The sequence below is a fragment of the Triturus cristatus genome, chromosome 3_2 (genome assembly GCF_964204655.1).
Source record: "Triturus cristatus chromosome 3_2, aTriCri1.1, whole genome shotgun sequence".
Taxonomy (NCBI): Eukaryota; Metazoa; Chordata; class Amphibia; order Caudata; family Salamandridae; genus Triturus; species Triturus cristatus.
The window spans coordinates 667278562-667294202 of NC_140584.1; the positions used below are offsets into that span (position 1 = coordinate 667278562).

At 49.5% G+C, this 15641-nt stretch overlaps 1 protein-coding gene across 7 annotated transcripts in view; it reads right to left on the minus strand.

Moving 5' to 3' along the window:
• ARMC8 (armadillo repeat containing 8) overlaps window positions 1-15641 on the minus strand; it is an 811657-nt gene that overhangs the window by 141901 nt on the left and 654115 nt on the right. For all 7 annotated transcript variants that reach the window (XM_085648657.1, XM_085648654.1, XM_085648653.1 and 4 more), the window contains exon 19: window positions 375-470. In XM_085648657.1, coding sequence (XP_085504783.1) covers window positions 375-470 — 96 coding nt within the window. The remainder of the gene's footprint in view (window positions 1-374; window positions 471-15641) is intronic.

Sequence of the window (15641 nt, forward strand, 5' to 3'; positions counted from 1 at the left end):
TGTGATTCTAAATTTTAACACTGGTAATCACAAATGAGGATTGCTGAATGAAGGGCACATGGAAAAAATAAGGAAGGTTTGAGCTGCTAGGACTTAAAATATTTTGGGGAAAAATACTTGTACTTTTCATTGCATACCTTCTCTAACTGCTCAGATATCTACGAACACAAATGAGAACATATGTTCAGAATGGTTGAGAATTAGTCACATACTCAATACACAAGAGGATTTGCAATGCAGCCCACATATGCTCAAGCAACTCTACAAACTTTCACATTTCACAGATTTTCAAAATACTGAAGTAAAAGAATGTTTACAAGCAAAATATCATCCCCTCTTTTTTCTACCAAGTCCAGCTAAGGAAATTTTCTTACCATATAATACTTGATTTTCTGCAAGATGTCATCATTGGTCATGATAAGCTCTTTTGCTGTTGTTCCATCTGCAATGTTGGCAAGTATACATAGTGTCTAAAGAGGAAAGAAATTAAAAGATATCTATTTGCAAGATGATTTGCTATATATTCAGAAGAGTATGCAAACCACCTCAGATGTATTTTCTGTATTCTTCTCTTCTTACCAGGCGAATAGTAAAAGTCTGGTGGTGTGCAGTAAATATTAAGAGCACAAATAATCACCGTAATTTACGAATTCAAAGTTAAAAACCCGAGAAAACATGACAAAATGGTGCTAGATGGGTTGGTTTAGTGCCCACTATTTAACTGCAGAAGATGTGGCTTTGCATTAGTTTTGAAATGGATCTCTTTGGTGCTCGGCAACCAGAGCAACATCAGGAACTGGCCAACTTAAAAAAAACAAACCAAAAAAAAAAACGATTTTTTATTTTCCCACTCTCAAATTTTCAGGCTAAATCACAATAACTGATAATGGACAGTTGTACTAAAAGAAATCATTTGATATTTATTGAAGCCCCTTGAAAGGAAGTTTAGAATTTTGGATCACAAGAAGGATAATACCACACTTCACATTCAGAGATTGTTAAACTGAGTATCATTAAAATAGGTAACCTCAAACCTGTTATTTTCACAAAACCACACACACACACACACACACACACACACACACACACACACACACACACACACACACACACACACACACACACACACACACACACACACACACACACACACACACACACACACACACACACACACACACACACACACACACACACACACACACACACACACACACACACACACACACACACACACACACACACACACACACACACACACACACACACACACACACACACACACACACCAACATTCTAAGGTGCTGCAACTCCCAACAAAAGCCACACCTTTAGTGATTGTGGTCAAAAGCGTTCCAACTTTACAATCAAGTGAAACTAATGACGATGGGCAAAGCACTCATATTTCCCCTGTGATGTCCTATACCTCATATGCAAACAGATAATCGCTGTACTGGGAGGGTAGTAGCCCCAAAAGGGAGAAGGATTTTTTTACTTCAGAGATTGACATATACGGTGCAGGCGCTCTGCAGAGCAATATTAAGGCTATTCCTCTTGGCTACTTTTACAGGCCCAGTAACTTGATGCCTAATGGACTAGTTATCTCAACACTGTTAAGGCTGCAAACTATTACAACACCCAATCTATTTACCCCGCTGAAGCAGGATGGTTTACTCACTAGTATAAAGGGCCCAATAGGAACATGGAATCCAGTGTTGCATGTCAATGATGGTGAGACTAGGACAGCAATTAGGGGGCTAGTATTTAGAGAAAGAAAACATGCGATGGAATGCCCCAAGGCCAAGCATGGGTTGGCAAAGGGTCTACGAAATTTTGTGTACACCCTTCGAAAGATCATGCCCTGCAGGTGGTTAAAGGAACAGTTACATCAAAATGGGTGGTAACTGTGTCATCTTCGCACGTTGAGGAAATGTTAACTTCCGAAATATTTTCTGTGATACCAGTACCGGATTTCAATCTGTTATTTTAAAATGTATTACTAGTAAATTGAAAGATGACAACTGGACAGAACAGGATCTGGAATTTGTATTAAACACACAAAAGGTGATGGTCATATTGTGAGCCTACCGTAAACCTAGACACATTATAGTGTTCATATTCATTGGTTTCACTCCTTTGAGACACTGGCTGCTGCTTCTAAGTCTGGGCATCAAAGGGGAGGTCTGCTAACTCTCGTGTCCGTCTCCTTGGCGGGCACGACAATTAAAACGCTCTCTAACTGGCCTCATTTTCAAATTATATGCTTGTCCCTTAGTGTCAGCTCTACCATTGTTCTCATAAATTTAAGAAGGTCGGGAGGAGCCTAGCGCTTGACCAAGATGGCCGCGTGAGCTCTGAGCTCCCGAGACCCTCGCGCCCTCCGTCGACTATCCTGTCTCTAATCCTGTCGGTATGCATGGCATCGTGTGGATGACCTGTCAGGGAGGCGATTGATGCTACCCGTGGTCGGCTCGCCCACCGGGAACCGGACTTATGCCTGGCGGAAGATTGCGGCCTATCTCCGAGGGATGCCAGGGGCTAGAGTTGGCAGGATGCCCGACTTCTAGTTGAACAACAACGGCCAGGCGAGGTGTGAACTGTCGGACGGAGGTCCCCGTCCTTTCACTTTCGCTTTCTCTCCCTTTGTCAGCCCTGCCCCTGGAGAGCTCTTGGTGGCTTTATTACCCTATGGACGCTCTGCAGGCTACTCTGGTGGCCCACTGCAGAACTGATCACTCCTGATTCCTTTCATTGAGAGGGACCCGTCTTATCTGAACAGACCTGCTTGGTATCAACCATGTCGGGCAAAGCAGAGGTGGATCGGCTGAAGGCTAAGTCTACCAGGCGGGGAGCCTATACCCAAGTCAATAGTATGGACCGCTATGCTCTGCAGAAGGGATCACCGAGTGGGTCGAGCCAGTCGCCGGATACCCAGAAGGCGGCCTCGCCTTTGGCCCCGGAGCTCTCACTACAGGATGTCATGGGCGCGCTCGAAGGGATGCAGACTTCGATTGGGAGACAGTTTGATGCCCTGGCGCATAAGGTGGATGCCATCTTGGTGGATGTTAACCTGATCCGTGCGGACTTGGGCAAAACGAATGAACGGGTTAGGACCCTGGACCTCAAGACCACGGGCCTCACCGATGATGTCACGGAACTGCAGATCGAGGTTCGTAAGCTGAGGACCGAGAGTGATCTCGCCGCCCGCCGGCTGGAGGACTTTGAGAGCCGGGCCAGGCGCAACAACGTGCGCGTCATCGGGGTCCCGGAGTCCTCGGATGAGGCTTCGGTTGACCTGCTTGTCGAGGACTTGGTGCTTAATCATCTGCAGCCTAAGGGTCTTGGAAAGTTCTTTGCGGTTGAAAGGGCCCATAGAGTGCCGGGTGGGAGGCCCAAGGTGGGTGCCCCACCGAGGCCGATCGTCGCTCGGCTCTTTCATTTTCGAGATCGGGACGCTATCCTGCAAGCATCGAGGGTGACGGGCCCGGTCCCCTTCCAGAACGCGTCGGTGAATTTCTATCCGGACTTCACCCAGCAGGTGCAGAGGCAGAGACAGGGCTTTCTGGGGGTGAAGAGGCGGCTCCGGGAGAGGGATCTGAAGTATGCCATGCTCTTCCCTGCCAGACTACGTGTGGTGCACGAAGATCGGACATTCTTCTTTGACTCTCCTGTTATGGCCGATGAATGGCTGGACGCTTTGCCCCGGCGACGGACGGGGGAGGACATTGCCGAGGATGGGGACAGTGGCCGGGATGGGCAGGGCTGATTTTTCGGAGCCGGTCTGACTCGATTTGGCTATATTTGAAGACTTGAATAGAGTGCAGTCAATGCGGAGGGCTGCGGGAGGACGAGGGGTGCTCTTTTCCTCCCTTAGGGTACTTTTTGTAGATTTTGGGTTCTGTAGGGCGACAGGCACACTGCAAGTTGGGGGGGCTTTGTAAGCTGCAGCAGGGGTGCAGGGTGGGGGGGGTTTCTGGGATTTTGGGTTTGTTGTTGGGGGGTTTATTTCTGCAAGGCATGGTGATTCTTTCCAGGACTGTTCCATGGTGGCTCTTCGGGTGTGGGGTGGGCCTCTTTACGTTTGAGGATGGGGGGTAGGGGTTTAAGTGTTATAAGCTGGAATGTTAATGGTTTGGGGGATCGCGTTAAGCGTGGGATTGTTTTGCAATTCTTGAAACGGTCAATGCCGGATGTCGCCCTGCTGCAGGAGACGCATCTTATAGGTAATACGTGCTACGCTCTGAATAGGAAGGGTTATAAATTCATAGCACATTCGGGATTCTCCTCTGGGTCCAGGGGTGTGGGCATCCTAGTCAGAGCCTCGCTAACATTTGAGGTGGACTCCACCATTGTTGATGATAGGGGGAGGTTTGTGGCGGTGGCGGGGCGGTGGGAAGGAAGAACTTTGGTTTTAGTTTCGGTTTATGTCCCGCCGGCCCTGCAGGCCTCCACGTTCACAGATCTGGGTAGGGCCCTGCTAGATCTCCCGGGGGGTATGCTTGTGGTGGGAGGTGATTTCAACGCTGTTGGCTCCGGCCTGCTGGATAGATACCCGCCCAGAGACACAGGGGGGGCTCAGAAGTGGCTTCCAGACTTCCTAGACACGCTTGGCCTGATAGACTGCTGGAGGCTCCGGCACCCCACACAGAGCCAATACACGTTCCACTCCGGGGCACATGGTAGTCTTTCCAGGATTGATTACCTACTCACTCTGGCTGCGCATGCCTCATTGGTCTCCGAGGCGAGGCACATGGCGCGTGGTATATCTGACCATTCGCCAGTGTGGATCCGGCTGGATCTAGGTCGGGAGGGAGGAGGAAGGGTGGCCCCTATCAACCCGTGGTATTTCCGAGACCCCAAGATGCGCAGCGCGCTGGTAAAGAAAGTAGATAATTTTTTCAAGGACAATCAGGGATCCGTGGACTCGGCAGTGTCGCTGTGGGAAGCATTTAAGACCGTGCTCCGAGGGGAAGCCCTCTCCCTAGTAGTAGCTGCCAAGCGGCGGAGAGATGGCGAGGTTCTGCAGGTTGAGGAGGAGATCGCGGCTCTGGAGGGAGTGCTGGAGGAGGAGGTTACAGAGTCCTCACTGCATGAGCTTTGCTTGAAGCAAGCTGAGTATAAGGACCTGGTGACGAACGCCGCTAAGACCCTCAGTAGGGAACAGCAGGGCCGTTTGTATGATGTTGGGGACAAGGCAGGGAAACTCCTGGCTTGGCTGGACAAAAAAGAATGGGTCAATAGAGTTGTGCCAGAGTTGACGGGAGAGAGGGGAGAGGCGATTGTGGAACCTGAGAGGATTGTAAAGTGCTTCTCGGACTATTTCTGTAGGGTTTATGCCTCAGTGTCGGATAGGCCGCCCGAGGACTCGTGTGACCTCCTCCGTGATATCGAGCTGCCCTGTCTCTCCGATATAGATAGGGACGATCTAGATGGTGACATAACGGTTGACGAGGTGGCGGGGGCTATCCGCGCGTTAAACTCGGGCAAGGCTGTGTCGCTGTGGGAAGCATTTAAGACCGTGCTCCGAGGGAAAGCCCTCTCCCTAGTAGTAGCTGCCAAGCGGCGGAGAGATGGCGAGGTTCTGCAGGTTGAGGAGGAGATCGCGGCTCTGGAGGGAGTGCTGGAGGAGGAGGTTACAGAGTCCTCACTACATGAGCTTTGCTTGAAGCAAGCTGAGTATAAGGACCTGGTGACGAACGCCGCTAAGACCCTCAGTAGGGAACAGCAGGGCCGTTTGTATGATGTTGGGGACAAGGCAGGGAAACTCCTGGCTTGGCTGGACAAAAAAGAACGGGTCAATAGAGTTGTGCCAGAGTTGACGGGAGAGAGGGGAGAGGCGATTGTGGAACCTGAGAGGATTGTAAAGTGCTTCTCGGACTATTTCTGTAGGGTTTATGCCTCAGTGTCGGATAGGCCGCCCGAGGACTCGTGTGACCTCCTCCGTGATATCGAGCTGCCCTGTCTCTCCGATATAGATAGGGACGATCTAGATGGTGACATAACGGTTGACGAGGTGGCGGGGGCTATCCGCGCGTTAAACTCGGGCAAGGCCTCGGGACCGAACGGCTTGCCGGTCGACCTGTACAAGCTATTTCCGGATAGGGTCGCCCCTCACCTGCGCGCCATGTTTATGGAGGCGCGGGGGAGTGGGACCCTCCCGTTGGACCAGCGACTGGCGACGATCGTGGTTATACACAAAGAGGGCAAACCCCGAGATAAGTGCGCCTCATATAGGCCTATCTCACTTCTTAACGCAGAGCCGAAAATTCTGGCTAAAATCCTGGCGACCCGATTGATTAGGGTACTCGGTGACTTGGTCCACCCGGATCAATCCGGCTTCATCCCGCACCGAAACACAGCGTTAAATCTTCAGCGCCTTCATGGTGTAATCGCCAGGGCGGGCACGCTGCGTGAACCAGCTATTGTGGCGTCTCTTGACGCCACGATGGCCTTTGACACGGTGGAATGGGCATATTTGTGGGCCGTGCTGACCAAGTTCGGCTTTGGCCACGGTTTTGTGAGCTGGGTGAGGTTGCTGTATGAGGGGCCACTTGCGAGTGTGGTGGTGAATGATCGGGCGTCGACTCCGTTTCAGCTTGGGAGGGGTACTCGGCAGGGTTGTCCCCTGTCGCCTTTGTTGTTCGCCCTCACCCTTGAGCCGCTGGCTGCGTGGATACGTTGGCACCCGGATATACGGGGCCTTAGATGGTCGCCTGAACACGAGGACCGTATTTCGCTCTACGCCGATGATATCCTGCTGTATCTTGCCTCACCCAAGAAATCACTTATAGTGGTCTGCGACGTACTCACATCTTTTGGTAGGAACTCGGGTCTTGTTATCAACTGGAGTAAATCGTATTTGTATGTTCTTAGTGGCGAGGCTCCACCGATCCCTAGAACATGTTCGATACAGGTCGCTCAGCAGGGCTTCGTGTATTTGGGGATTTTTATCTCCATGGACTCTGCTGTGCGCTATGAGAAGAACCTGCTCCCCCCCCTGGCACGCCTGAGGCGGGATGTTGAAGGCTGGCGGAGGCTGCCGCTCTCCCTCGTTGGGCGTGCGGCCCTGTTTAAAATGATGTCTCTTCCCCGCTTCCTCTACGCACTGCAGAATACTTTGGACTGGGTTCCGGCCAAATACTTTCGGGAGGTCGAAGGCCTCCAACGAACGTTGCTTTGGGATGGGCGGCCGCGAATAGCTATTGCAAAGTTGACGCTTCCATGGTACGACGGGGGCATTGCGCTCCCAGACATCCGACGGTACTATTGGGCCACCCAGCTGAGCGCGATTAATCATGGGTTTTATGGCCCTGCCCTCAGCCCTGGGTATGCCATGGACAGGTGGTTGCTGCGTGGAGGTAACTACTACAGGGCGTTGTACTCGCGGTCCCTAGACTCGTCCCTCACGGGGCCCACTGGTGTGGCAGTGCGTGTGTGGAAGATGGCAACTGACTCGCTGGGCTGGAAGGATAGGCTCACCCTCGCTACCCCGCTGTTTGAATCGGAGAGACTGGGAAGGCTTTGGCACACAAAAGGGTTTGATAAATGGGACCTGATCGGCATCTCCAGGGTGGGAGATGTGCTGAATAAGGGGAAGGTAAAGTCCTTTGAAGAGTTGCAGACGGAGTATGAGCTGGGGCCCTCCGAGTGTTTCCGATATATTCAGGTGCGCCACGCCCTCCGATCAGTCCTCGTAGAGGGTGAGAAGGTGCCCGAGTCCTCTCCTTTGGAGGACCGGGTCCTTGATGGCCATATGCCCGAGAGCACGATCTCGCTCATCTATAAGAAACTGATCAACGTCCGGGCGGACATGCTTCTGGGGCTGAGGGACCAGTGGACTAGGGATGGCCTCGAGTTGGACGATGAGGATTGGCAGTCGGCTGTTTCCTCTCCTAAGGAGGTCGCGATCCCGTCGCGTCTGAGGCTGGTGCAGCTTAAAATACTGCATCGAGTGTATGTGACGGGGCCAAGGCTGGTTCACATGGGATTCTCGGAGGACGGCCTATGCAGGAGGAGATGTGGTATGGTGGGTACTTTCCTGCATATCATTTGGGAATGTGGTGTCATTACGGAATCCTGGAGGAGAGTCCATGCAGTGATGGGGGAGGTGACGGGCATTGCTATACAGCCGGAAGCGCGGTGTTGCCTCCTGAATGTCTGGGGGCCCACTGACCACGATGAGGCACAGACCCAATGGGTGACTCTGGGTAACATGGTCGCTAAGAGAGATATCGCGCGATTGTGGGGCTCCGCGGGGCCCCCCACATTGACCGCGTGGAAAGAAAATATGGACTGGAGTATGTTAAGGGAGAAGACGGTCTATTGCGCTAGAGGCCGCCCCCGGAAGTGGCACGCCATCTGGGGGCGGTGGAATCAATACAGGGGGGGAATATGTCTTGCCCCGGACCTGGATCCTCCCGAGGAACAGCTTTCCTCCTAACCTTCTTTCCAGCTCAGTATGGTTTATGGACTTTTTTGGCCTCTGCTGTCCCCCTTCTTCCTCTTAACACTGTACTGTAACTGGTAGATGAGTGGGGTCCGACCTCCCCTGGGGGGCTTCACCATGGGCTTTCAGTGTTCTTGCCTTGCTGGGGTTTGTTGTGTGTTTTTGTGTTTACTTAAAATTGAACCTTTGCACTTCTCCTTTCACGGTACTGGGGACGCATTTCTGTTTCTATATATCGATGCTGCCGAACCTCCGGGTTGTCGGCTGAATAGCTGTGTCCTGACTTTTGAAAATAAAGGTTTTTATAAAAAAAAAAAAAAATAAAAAAAAAAAAAGAAGGTCTTTAAGTTTATCCGTAGGACACTGGATTAAAGCACACCTATGTTGTTTCCCCAATAGAGGCAAATAAGAACAGAAGAATTTTGCACAGACAGACCACTATAGACTCTGCCCATTCACTTGGAGACTTATACGGAAATCTGCATAACTGTTACTTAGCTCCTAGACTTACTGTCATCTTTTAGCGAACCAAATAAAAATACATGGTTCTATGGGGCCTGCTCTTCTGCCAATAGTTGCTTAATCAGGGATTTGAAAAAGTCACCAAGAATGACGTAGGAGGTAAGGATATGCAGACTATGCTATAAGGAGGCGATAAAAGAGAATGTTATCAGACAGGAAGCTTGGGAGTTATTACATGAGGCCTGTGTTAAGAACGATGCGTCTCATTTTTGGAAAATTGGTAAATACACTTATTTTCTTTTTTTAAGAGAACCTTAACACGAAGACGGATAGAATCATTTAGCTGCATCTGTGGGTGGCACACTTCTCTAAGGTGTATAACAACACTACGTTGCCAGACACTCTGGTTCGTAATGATCTGAACGACCTAATTCAGGCAATTATCATTCCCATCATTAAAAAGGGGGATATTTGGCCCCAGTGGATGGGGTCCCTGGGGCTTATTTAAGCTCGAAGTGGGGGCTGCATGCTCCCCCTTAGATTTAGGCCCCAGGGTGATAGGGTCCATGGGGCCTAAGAAGGTTCAGGAGGGTGGCTGCGTGGCACTCCACCCCTTTTTGAAATGTATTTGGGCCCAGTGATTGAGTACCCAGGGTCTTTTAAGGCTTGGGGAGGGGGCCCCCCTTTATTGGAACTGGCCATGGAAGAAGGGGTACAATTTAAGGGTCGAGTAGGGGGGGCTGCATGCTCCCTCCCCTTAATATATATGTTTTGGCCAGAGGGTATGGGGTGCCCCGGACCCAAAAGGCAACCCTACGCTGTGCATGAAATAGGCTGTGCATGGTGTGGGGTTGGTAGACTGACAGGCGAAGCTGTGGTAAATCTGCGCAGTGTGTAGTTGGCTGCTACTTAGGGGGTTGGAAGCAGAGTCTGGCTGCAAGACAGGCCCTGTGGCTAAACCTACAGACAACGTGGGGTTGGCTGTCCCGCATGCCAGCCTGCGGCCAACCCTATGCCATGCACGATGAAATACCGTGAGCTGCGTGGGGTTGGTTGGCTGCGGGAAGGTTTGCCGCAGGGCCTGGCCGCATTGAACATGTCATGAGTGATGTAATATGTGAAGTCATAAGCTTTGCACGGCGGGGGCAGTTGTAGTTAGCTCTGCGAACTGTAACTGATGAATTTCTGTGTTGTTTTTAGTTCAAAATGTTAATGTTGTCACAGACATATCCTCCTAACTATAAAGTTACTTTAACATTTTGCTAAACGGCCTCAAGGGCCGTTTGTTTTTTAAATAAAGGGGAGGGGGGGCCCGCATGGCCCCGCCTCCCCAAGCCTTGTTAGGCCCTGGGGACCCCATCCCCAATAAACATTTCTAAAAATAAAGATACGAGGTGGGTTTGAGGCCCCCCTCTACGAGTCGTTATCGGCCCAGGCGTTCTCATCCCACAGGGCCAATTATTTAAATAAAGGGGGGAATGCGTTTCCCTTCCCTGGGCAGATTATGGCCCCGGGGACCTTACCTGCCATGGCCTGGCATTCTATAGAGGGGGAGGGGAGTACGCAGTCCCCCCTCCTCAAGGCGATTTTGGGCCCGGGGAACTTATCCCGTGGGGGCCAGCATTCCTTTGAGGGGAAGGGGGTGCAAGTTGCTCCCCTCCCTAGGCTGATTGCGGCCCATGGAACCCCATCTCCTGGAGCCCGCTGTCTTTTGAGGGGGAAGGCCAGCACGCGGCCCCCCTCCTTGGGCCGATTTGGCCCTGGGGACCCTATCCCCCAGGCCTGATGTTCTTTTGAGTGGGTGTCCTGGTGCCCATCTAGGGCACCCACTATACTCTTGTTGGGGGCCTCAGTGGCTCCCAAGGCTCACGCAGCCCTAGCCACCTCCACGCATGCAGAGGGAGCCGGCATTGTTCCTACACACAGCAGCTCGTAATGCTGCTCCCTCTGATAGGGAGCAATATTTTTTATCTGTTTCCCTGCCCACATCGCTGCAGGCAGGAAAACAGATCAAATGTTCGCTCTCAGCCAGCACCAGCATTTTCAAAGCTACCGCACTTGGTGTTTGCTCCCGCTTATTGGGAGATAAAAAAAATGCTCCAGCTCAGAGAGAGCAAAACCAGGTGGGGCCATGTAGCACCCTCTCCTTAAAGAACACAGCCCTGGGGGTGGGCTACCCGGGGTATATAGTTAATAAATGCCATTTTGGTTAGTTTTTCCCTGATCCTGCAAGAGTCTTGTGGAATCCCAGCATTTATTTAACTTTTTTTTTTCTTTTTTGACCCAGGAGTTTCCCTCTGGGTCCCCCTCATGAGGCCTAAGGGGTCAAGCTATCCCTACCCTGCTCCCTCATATAATTATTTTTTTTAACTTCAGGACAGGGGACTAAGTCAGAGAGTCCGGTAATGGCTGCTAGCAACATTTTCCTTATGTTGCTGGCAGCCAATCAGAATGCTCGCTACAATGGGAGTCTGATTACCACGGGAGTGAGATGGCCCAGGGGAAATAAAGCTCCCTTAGCCAATCAGAACATTCTATTTTTGAATGGGCACTCCAGCGAGAGTCTCTCGAGACTCTTGAGAAGCTCGCGGACATAACCAACCAGCTATACAATTATTTTTGTCCCTTATTTTCTCAAAATCTATGAACAGATTTTCACCAATTCACAAAAAAGCACACTCCATGGACCAAGATCTAGATTCCTGCCAAATTAGGTGAAATTCAGTTCAGCAGTTATTGCTGTAGCCTTGTCTAAAGAAGTCTATAGAAAATGTATGGGGATCCCCCTTTTTCTTCTCGCCCACTGCTTGATGGATCACCTGGTACTTTCCATAATGAACCTGAGGTGGATGAACTTTTTTTGCAGACAAGTTTGTGAAAATTCATCAAACAGGGCCTAAGTTATTAGCAAACAAAAAAACGCTCTTTCTATGGATAAGCAGGCCTAACTATAACTTAATAGTGGCGACCGTCACTAGCTAATATTTGTCTTGAAAGATAGACAGACAGACAAATATGATTAACTGATTCCATTCTTAGCCATGAAGCAAAGTTTGCCACTGCATAACTGCCAACAATGAGCCCATAGCTTTCCTAAGTAGTTGTTGTATGTTTTCTACATTTTTACCTAAGGCAATATTGGAATAAAGGGGCTGACAGAATAACAAATATGAGGTTTGACCTTACAAAACAGTCAAAACCAAAATGCATGCTGCAAAACTTGGCCCATTCCTCTCCTGTCCACAAAAATAATCATTTCAATGTAACTATTAAGCATTTAGCTAGAGTAGGTAGAATAGAATGATAAACCTGCCATAGGAGAAATGAAAGAGGATGAGCTCTACCACTATATTAGCATTAACTGTCTTCAGTCATCCAATATTGAAACCTTGGAAGAAAAAAGAACACACTGTATTTTTTATTACGTAGCTATTAGGTAATTAGGTATCGGGTCACTAGCCGTGGCAGGTCACGGCTAGTGACCTGCCACTGGTCCTCTACTAGATGCACAAATATAGGAATGACAATGTCCTGCTAACATAACTTCTTAAGTAGGTTTTTTTTCATGAAGGCTCTAGATTTAATCATTCCTCCTTACAAAGCTGGCTTTGTTTTCTCTGTTATGCATGTAATCTTTTGCCATTAACAGTTATGTCTTTTTTTCTACTTTCGGCTCTTGCTGTCTCCTTGGATACTGTAAACACTATGGCAAGTTTTCACCAATGGTTTTGTTCTGTTGATGGAGTTCTTACATAATGCCTCATATAGCCACAATGCCTGTGTGGTGTCTACACGAGCTGATGACTTTGGCTCCTACTCCTAAAAGTATTTTCGCCATAAATGTCCCTTGATTTTTCAAGTGTCAGGAATTTACAAAGTATTTTAGGCAGGTATAAATACATTTACAACTGCAGATTTCTCTGCCATGTGTGCAGAGATATTGGCAGTAGTAAATCCCACTTATGGGGTGAGAAGAGAGCATTCCAAGAAGGGAAAAACCTTCAGAGATTGGGAAAACCCAAACACATGTAGTGATACAACTCTTTCCTACCCTAAAAAAGTCCCAAAGTTACTCCAGCAAAGGGCTATAGTAACTCTCCTCCATGGAGGGAAGGGGAACTGATCACAACCTCCCCCATCCCCACATTTGGTGAGAATGGAGGAGAAACGATTTCTCTACAAGGAAAAATGGTTTCCTCAGAAATTAAAAGAAGAAGTGTGTGTTGAAATGAAAACTTTTCTCGCATGGAGACGGATGTCCACTCCTGCCATGAGTGTCCCAGCTAAATGATAACTGGATCCCTGGGAATGATTTTTGGGCGAACACAGATCATGCATGTGCGACATGACCTAGGTTTGTCTCATGGTAATGTTACCTTGTTAAACCAGGAGAGGAGCACCAAGTGCTACAGTCATAGCGATAGAAAGCTACTGCGCTTATCTGGAGCTAAGTGACACGAGAACGGTGGTGGCAGCATGCCTATTTTGTGTTTATTAGGAATCAGCAGTGTGAATAGGTATGTTTGCCTGTGTCACAGGAGCGGTGCCTACTGTCCTACTCATGTAAAGTTCCATGGCTGTGCACTTCACTCACGCTTGGCCTACATGGATTGTGAGTAGCGCCAGACAGAGGGTGATACTTGTGTGAGCGTGCTGGGACCCATGTATGTCTGTGGAAGGTACATAACACGGAGGCCTGTGAGTTCTATTTTGGAAGCCCAAGGCCTGAAAAGTTGAGTCGAGGACTTCAACAACCAGACATGAGATGCAGATTGCTGACATTCCTGAGGCATGGGGTGGGAGTACACTTGAGGAAGGGAAGTAGAGTATCCTCCATGCATATCAAAAGACTAATTCCAAGAATAGTTATTGGTCGGTGGGGCCTGGGCACATTGTTTGGGAAATGCTGGGATTGAGAAGACTGGCACTGTGGACAAGGCAATATTGCTAGGGGGGGAAGGCTTAGGCCTTCAAACCTTGCTGAGGCCTATTTCATTGGAGGCTGACAGCCAGGTGTGATTCCCAGTTAACTCCTTGGCCCGAGTTATGGGTCAGTCAGAACTGGAACCTCACCTGCTATTGCAGACTGTCCTGTTGTCAAAAGTCAAAGCAGATGAGCGAGAACGGTCAAAGAAACCGACACCCACAACTTGAGTTTCAAAGGACCAGACACTAAATCACATTTGCATCTGGATTTGCCACTGGGAAGTTATAGCTAGGTCTGCATTTCCATAAGACCTAGCTAAAGGCTTGTCTTTGGACTTCGGAGCCGAGCCCAAAGGCGGGGCGTCAGAAGTTTTATCACGGTGTCGACCTGAGCAGGAAGGCGAAGGTGTTACTGGAGCCATATGTTTTTGAGACGAGGTAGGGGTGTCAATGTCTGTACTCACAGTTCACTGACCTGGAGTAATCGTCTGATCTTCCGCCTCTGATTCGTCGGTCTCGGAGAGGTTGATGTCTTCATTGCCCAGTTCTTGTTCCTCGGGAGCATCGGGCCTGCATTGAAGATGTCGTCCGGCACCGAGGTAGGGGATTGAGACATTACGTGACGTCGAGCTCGGCGATCGCGTATGGTTTTCTTTGATCGAAATAAAGCGCAGGCCGGGCAATCTTTGTCTTCGTGTTCTGGAGAGAGGCAAAGGGTACAGACCTCGTGGAGATCAGCATGTTAGAATTTGCCACCATACAGGGGGCATTTTTTGAATGGATTTCTTTCCATTAGCTGTAGGGCCTGGGCGAGGATAGGCCCAACGGCCCGCGTCGATGACCGAAACCGAAGGTGTTGAGATTTATGGATCCGCGTCGAGGAGTGCGATCGAAAACAATACCGTCGAGCGGTGAAGGATTGCGCGTCGAAGGGGAATCGAATACGATACAGACAGTGAGCGCAGCCGTTTACATCTGAATCCGATGGCAAAAAAAAACAATCTGAAGATGGAGTCGATGCCCATGTGTACTATCACCATAAGGAAGAGTCACCTATCCTGTGACTACAAAGACTTCTTCGACAAAAACAAGGGGCAAACATCCGAGCCCAACACCAGATGGCAATCTATGCTAAAGTATACAATCTACAGCTCATATGCCTCGAACATGCATTTTCCCCATTAATTTTTCTATAGGAAAACTGAACAGCAACACCGCAAAAACTGCTGAAGAGAATTATCCCAAATTTGGCAGAAAGCTACGTTAGGTCTAGAAAGCATGAATTTTGTGATTTGGTGAAAATCTGTTCACAAGTTTTTAAGAAATTAAGGCTCAAAAACTTTCCATATTTCATAATGTGGAGGACCCGCAGAGCCGGTAGATATCAAGATTAGATCGGACTGGCAATCATCACATCAACAACAATGTGGCGGCAGCCATCTTAGTACTTGTCGCTCAGTTGTTTGTCCAGGAAAAAAGGATACAAAAAAAGATGTAAGGTGGCAGGGTAAGGATACCCAGTCTCCCAAGGCCTTGGGCAAACACATTTGTTCTTTACTTTTGCAGCAGATTTGCAGTGGATCCGTGCTATCAAATAAAGAGAACCCCTGGGGTGGGCGTTGCAATGCATTTCAGAGGGGAGGGACCCCATCCCCCAGGGTAAATCAATAAGGGGAGGGGGAGGTGCAGCCTCCCCTCCACGAACCTCTTCAGGCCCTGTGGACCACATCCCCCGAGGCCAACTTTTAATACAGGGAGGAAGGCATATGGCCCCCTCCCCAAGCCTCCTCAGGCCCCAGAGACCTCA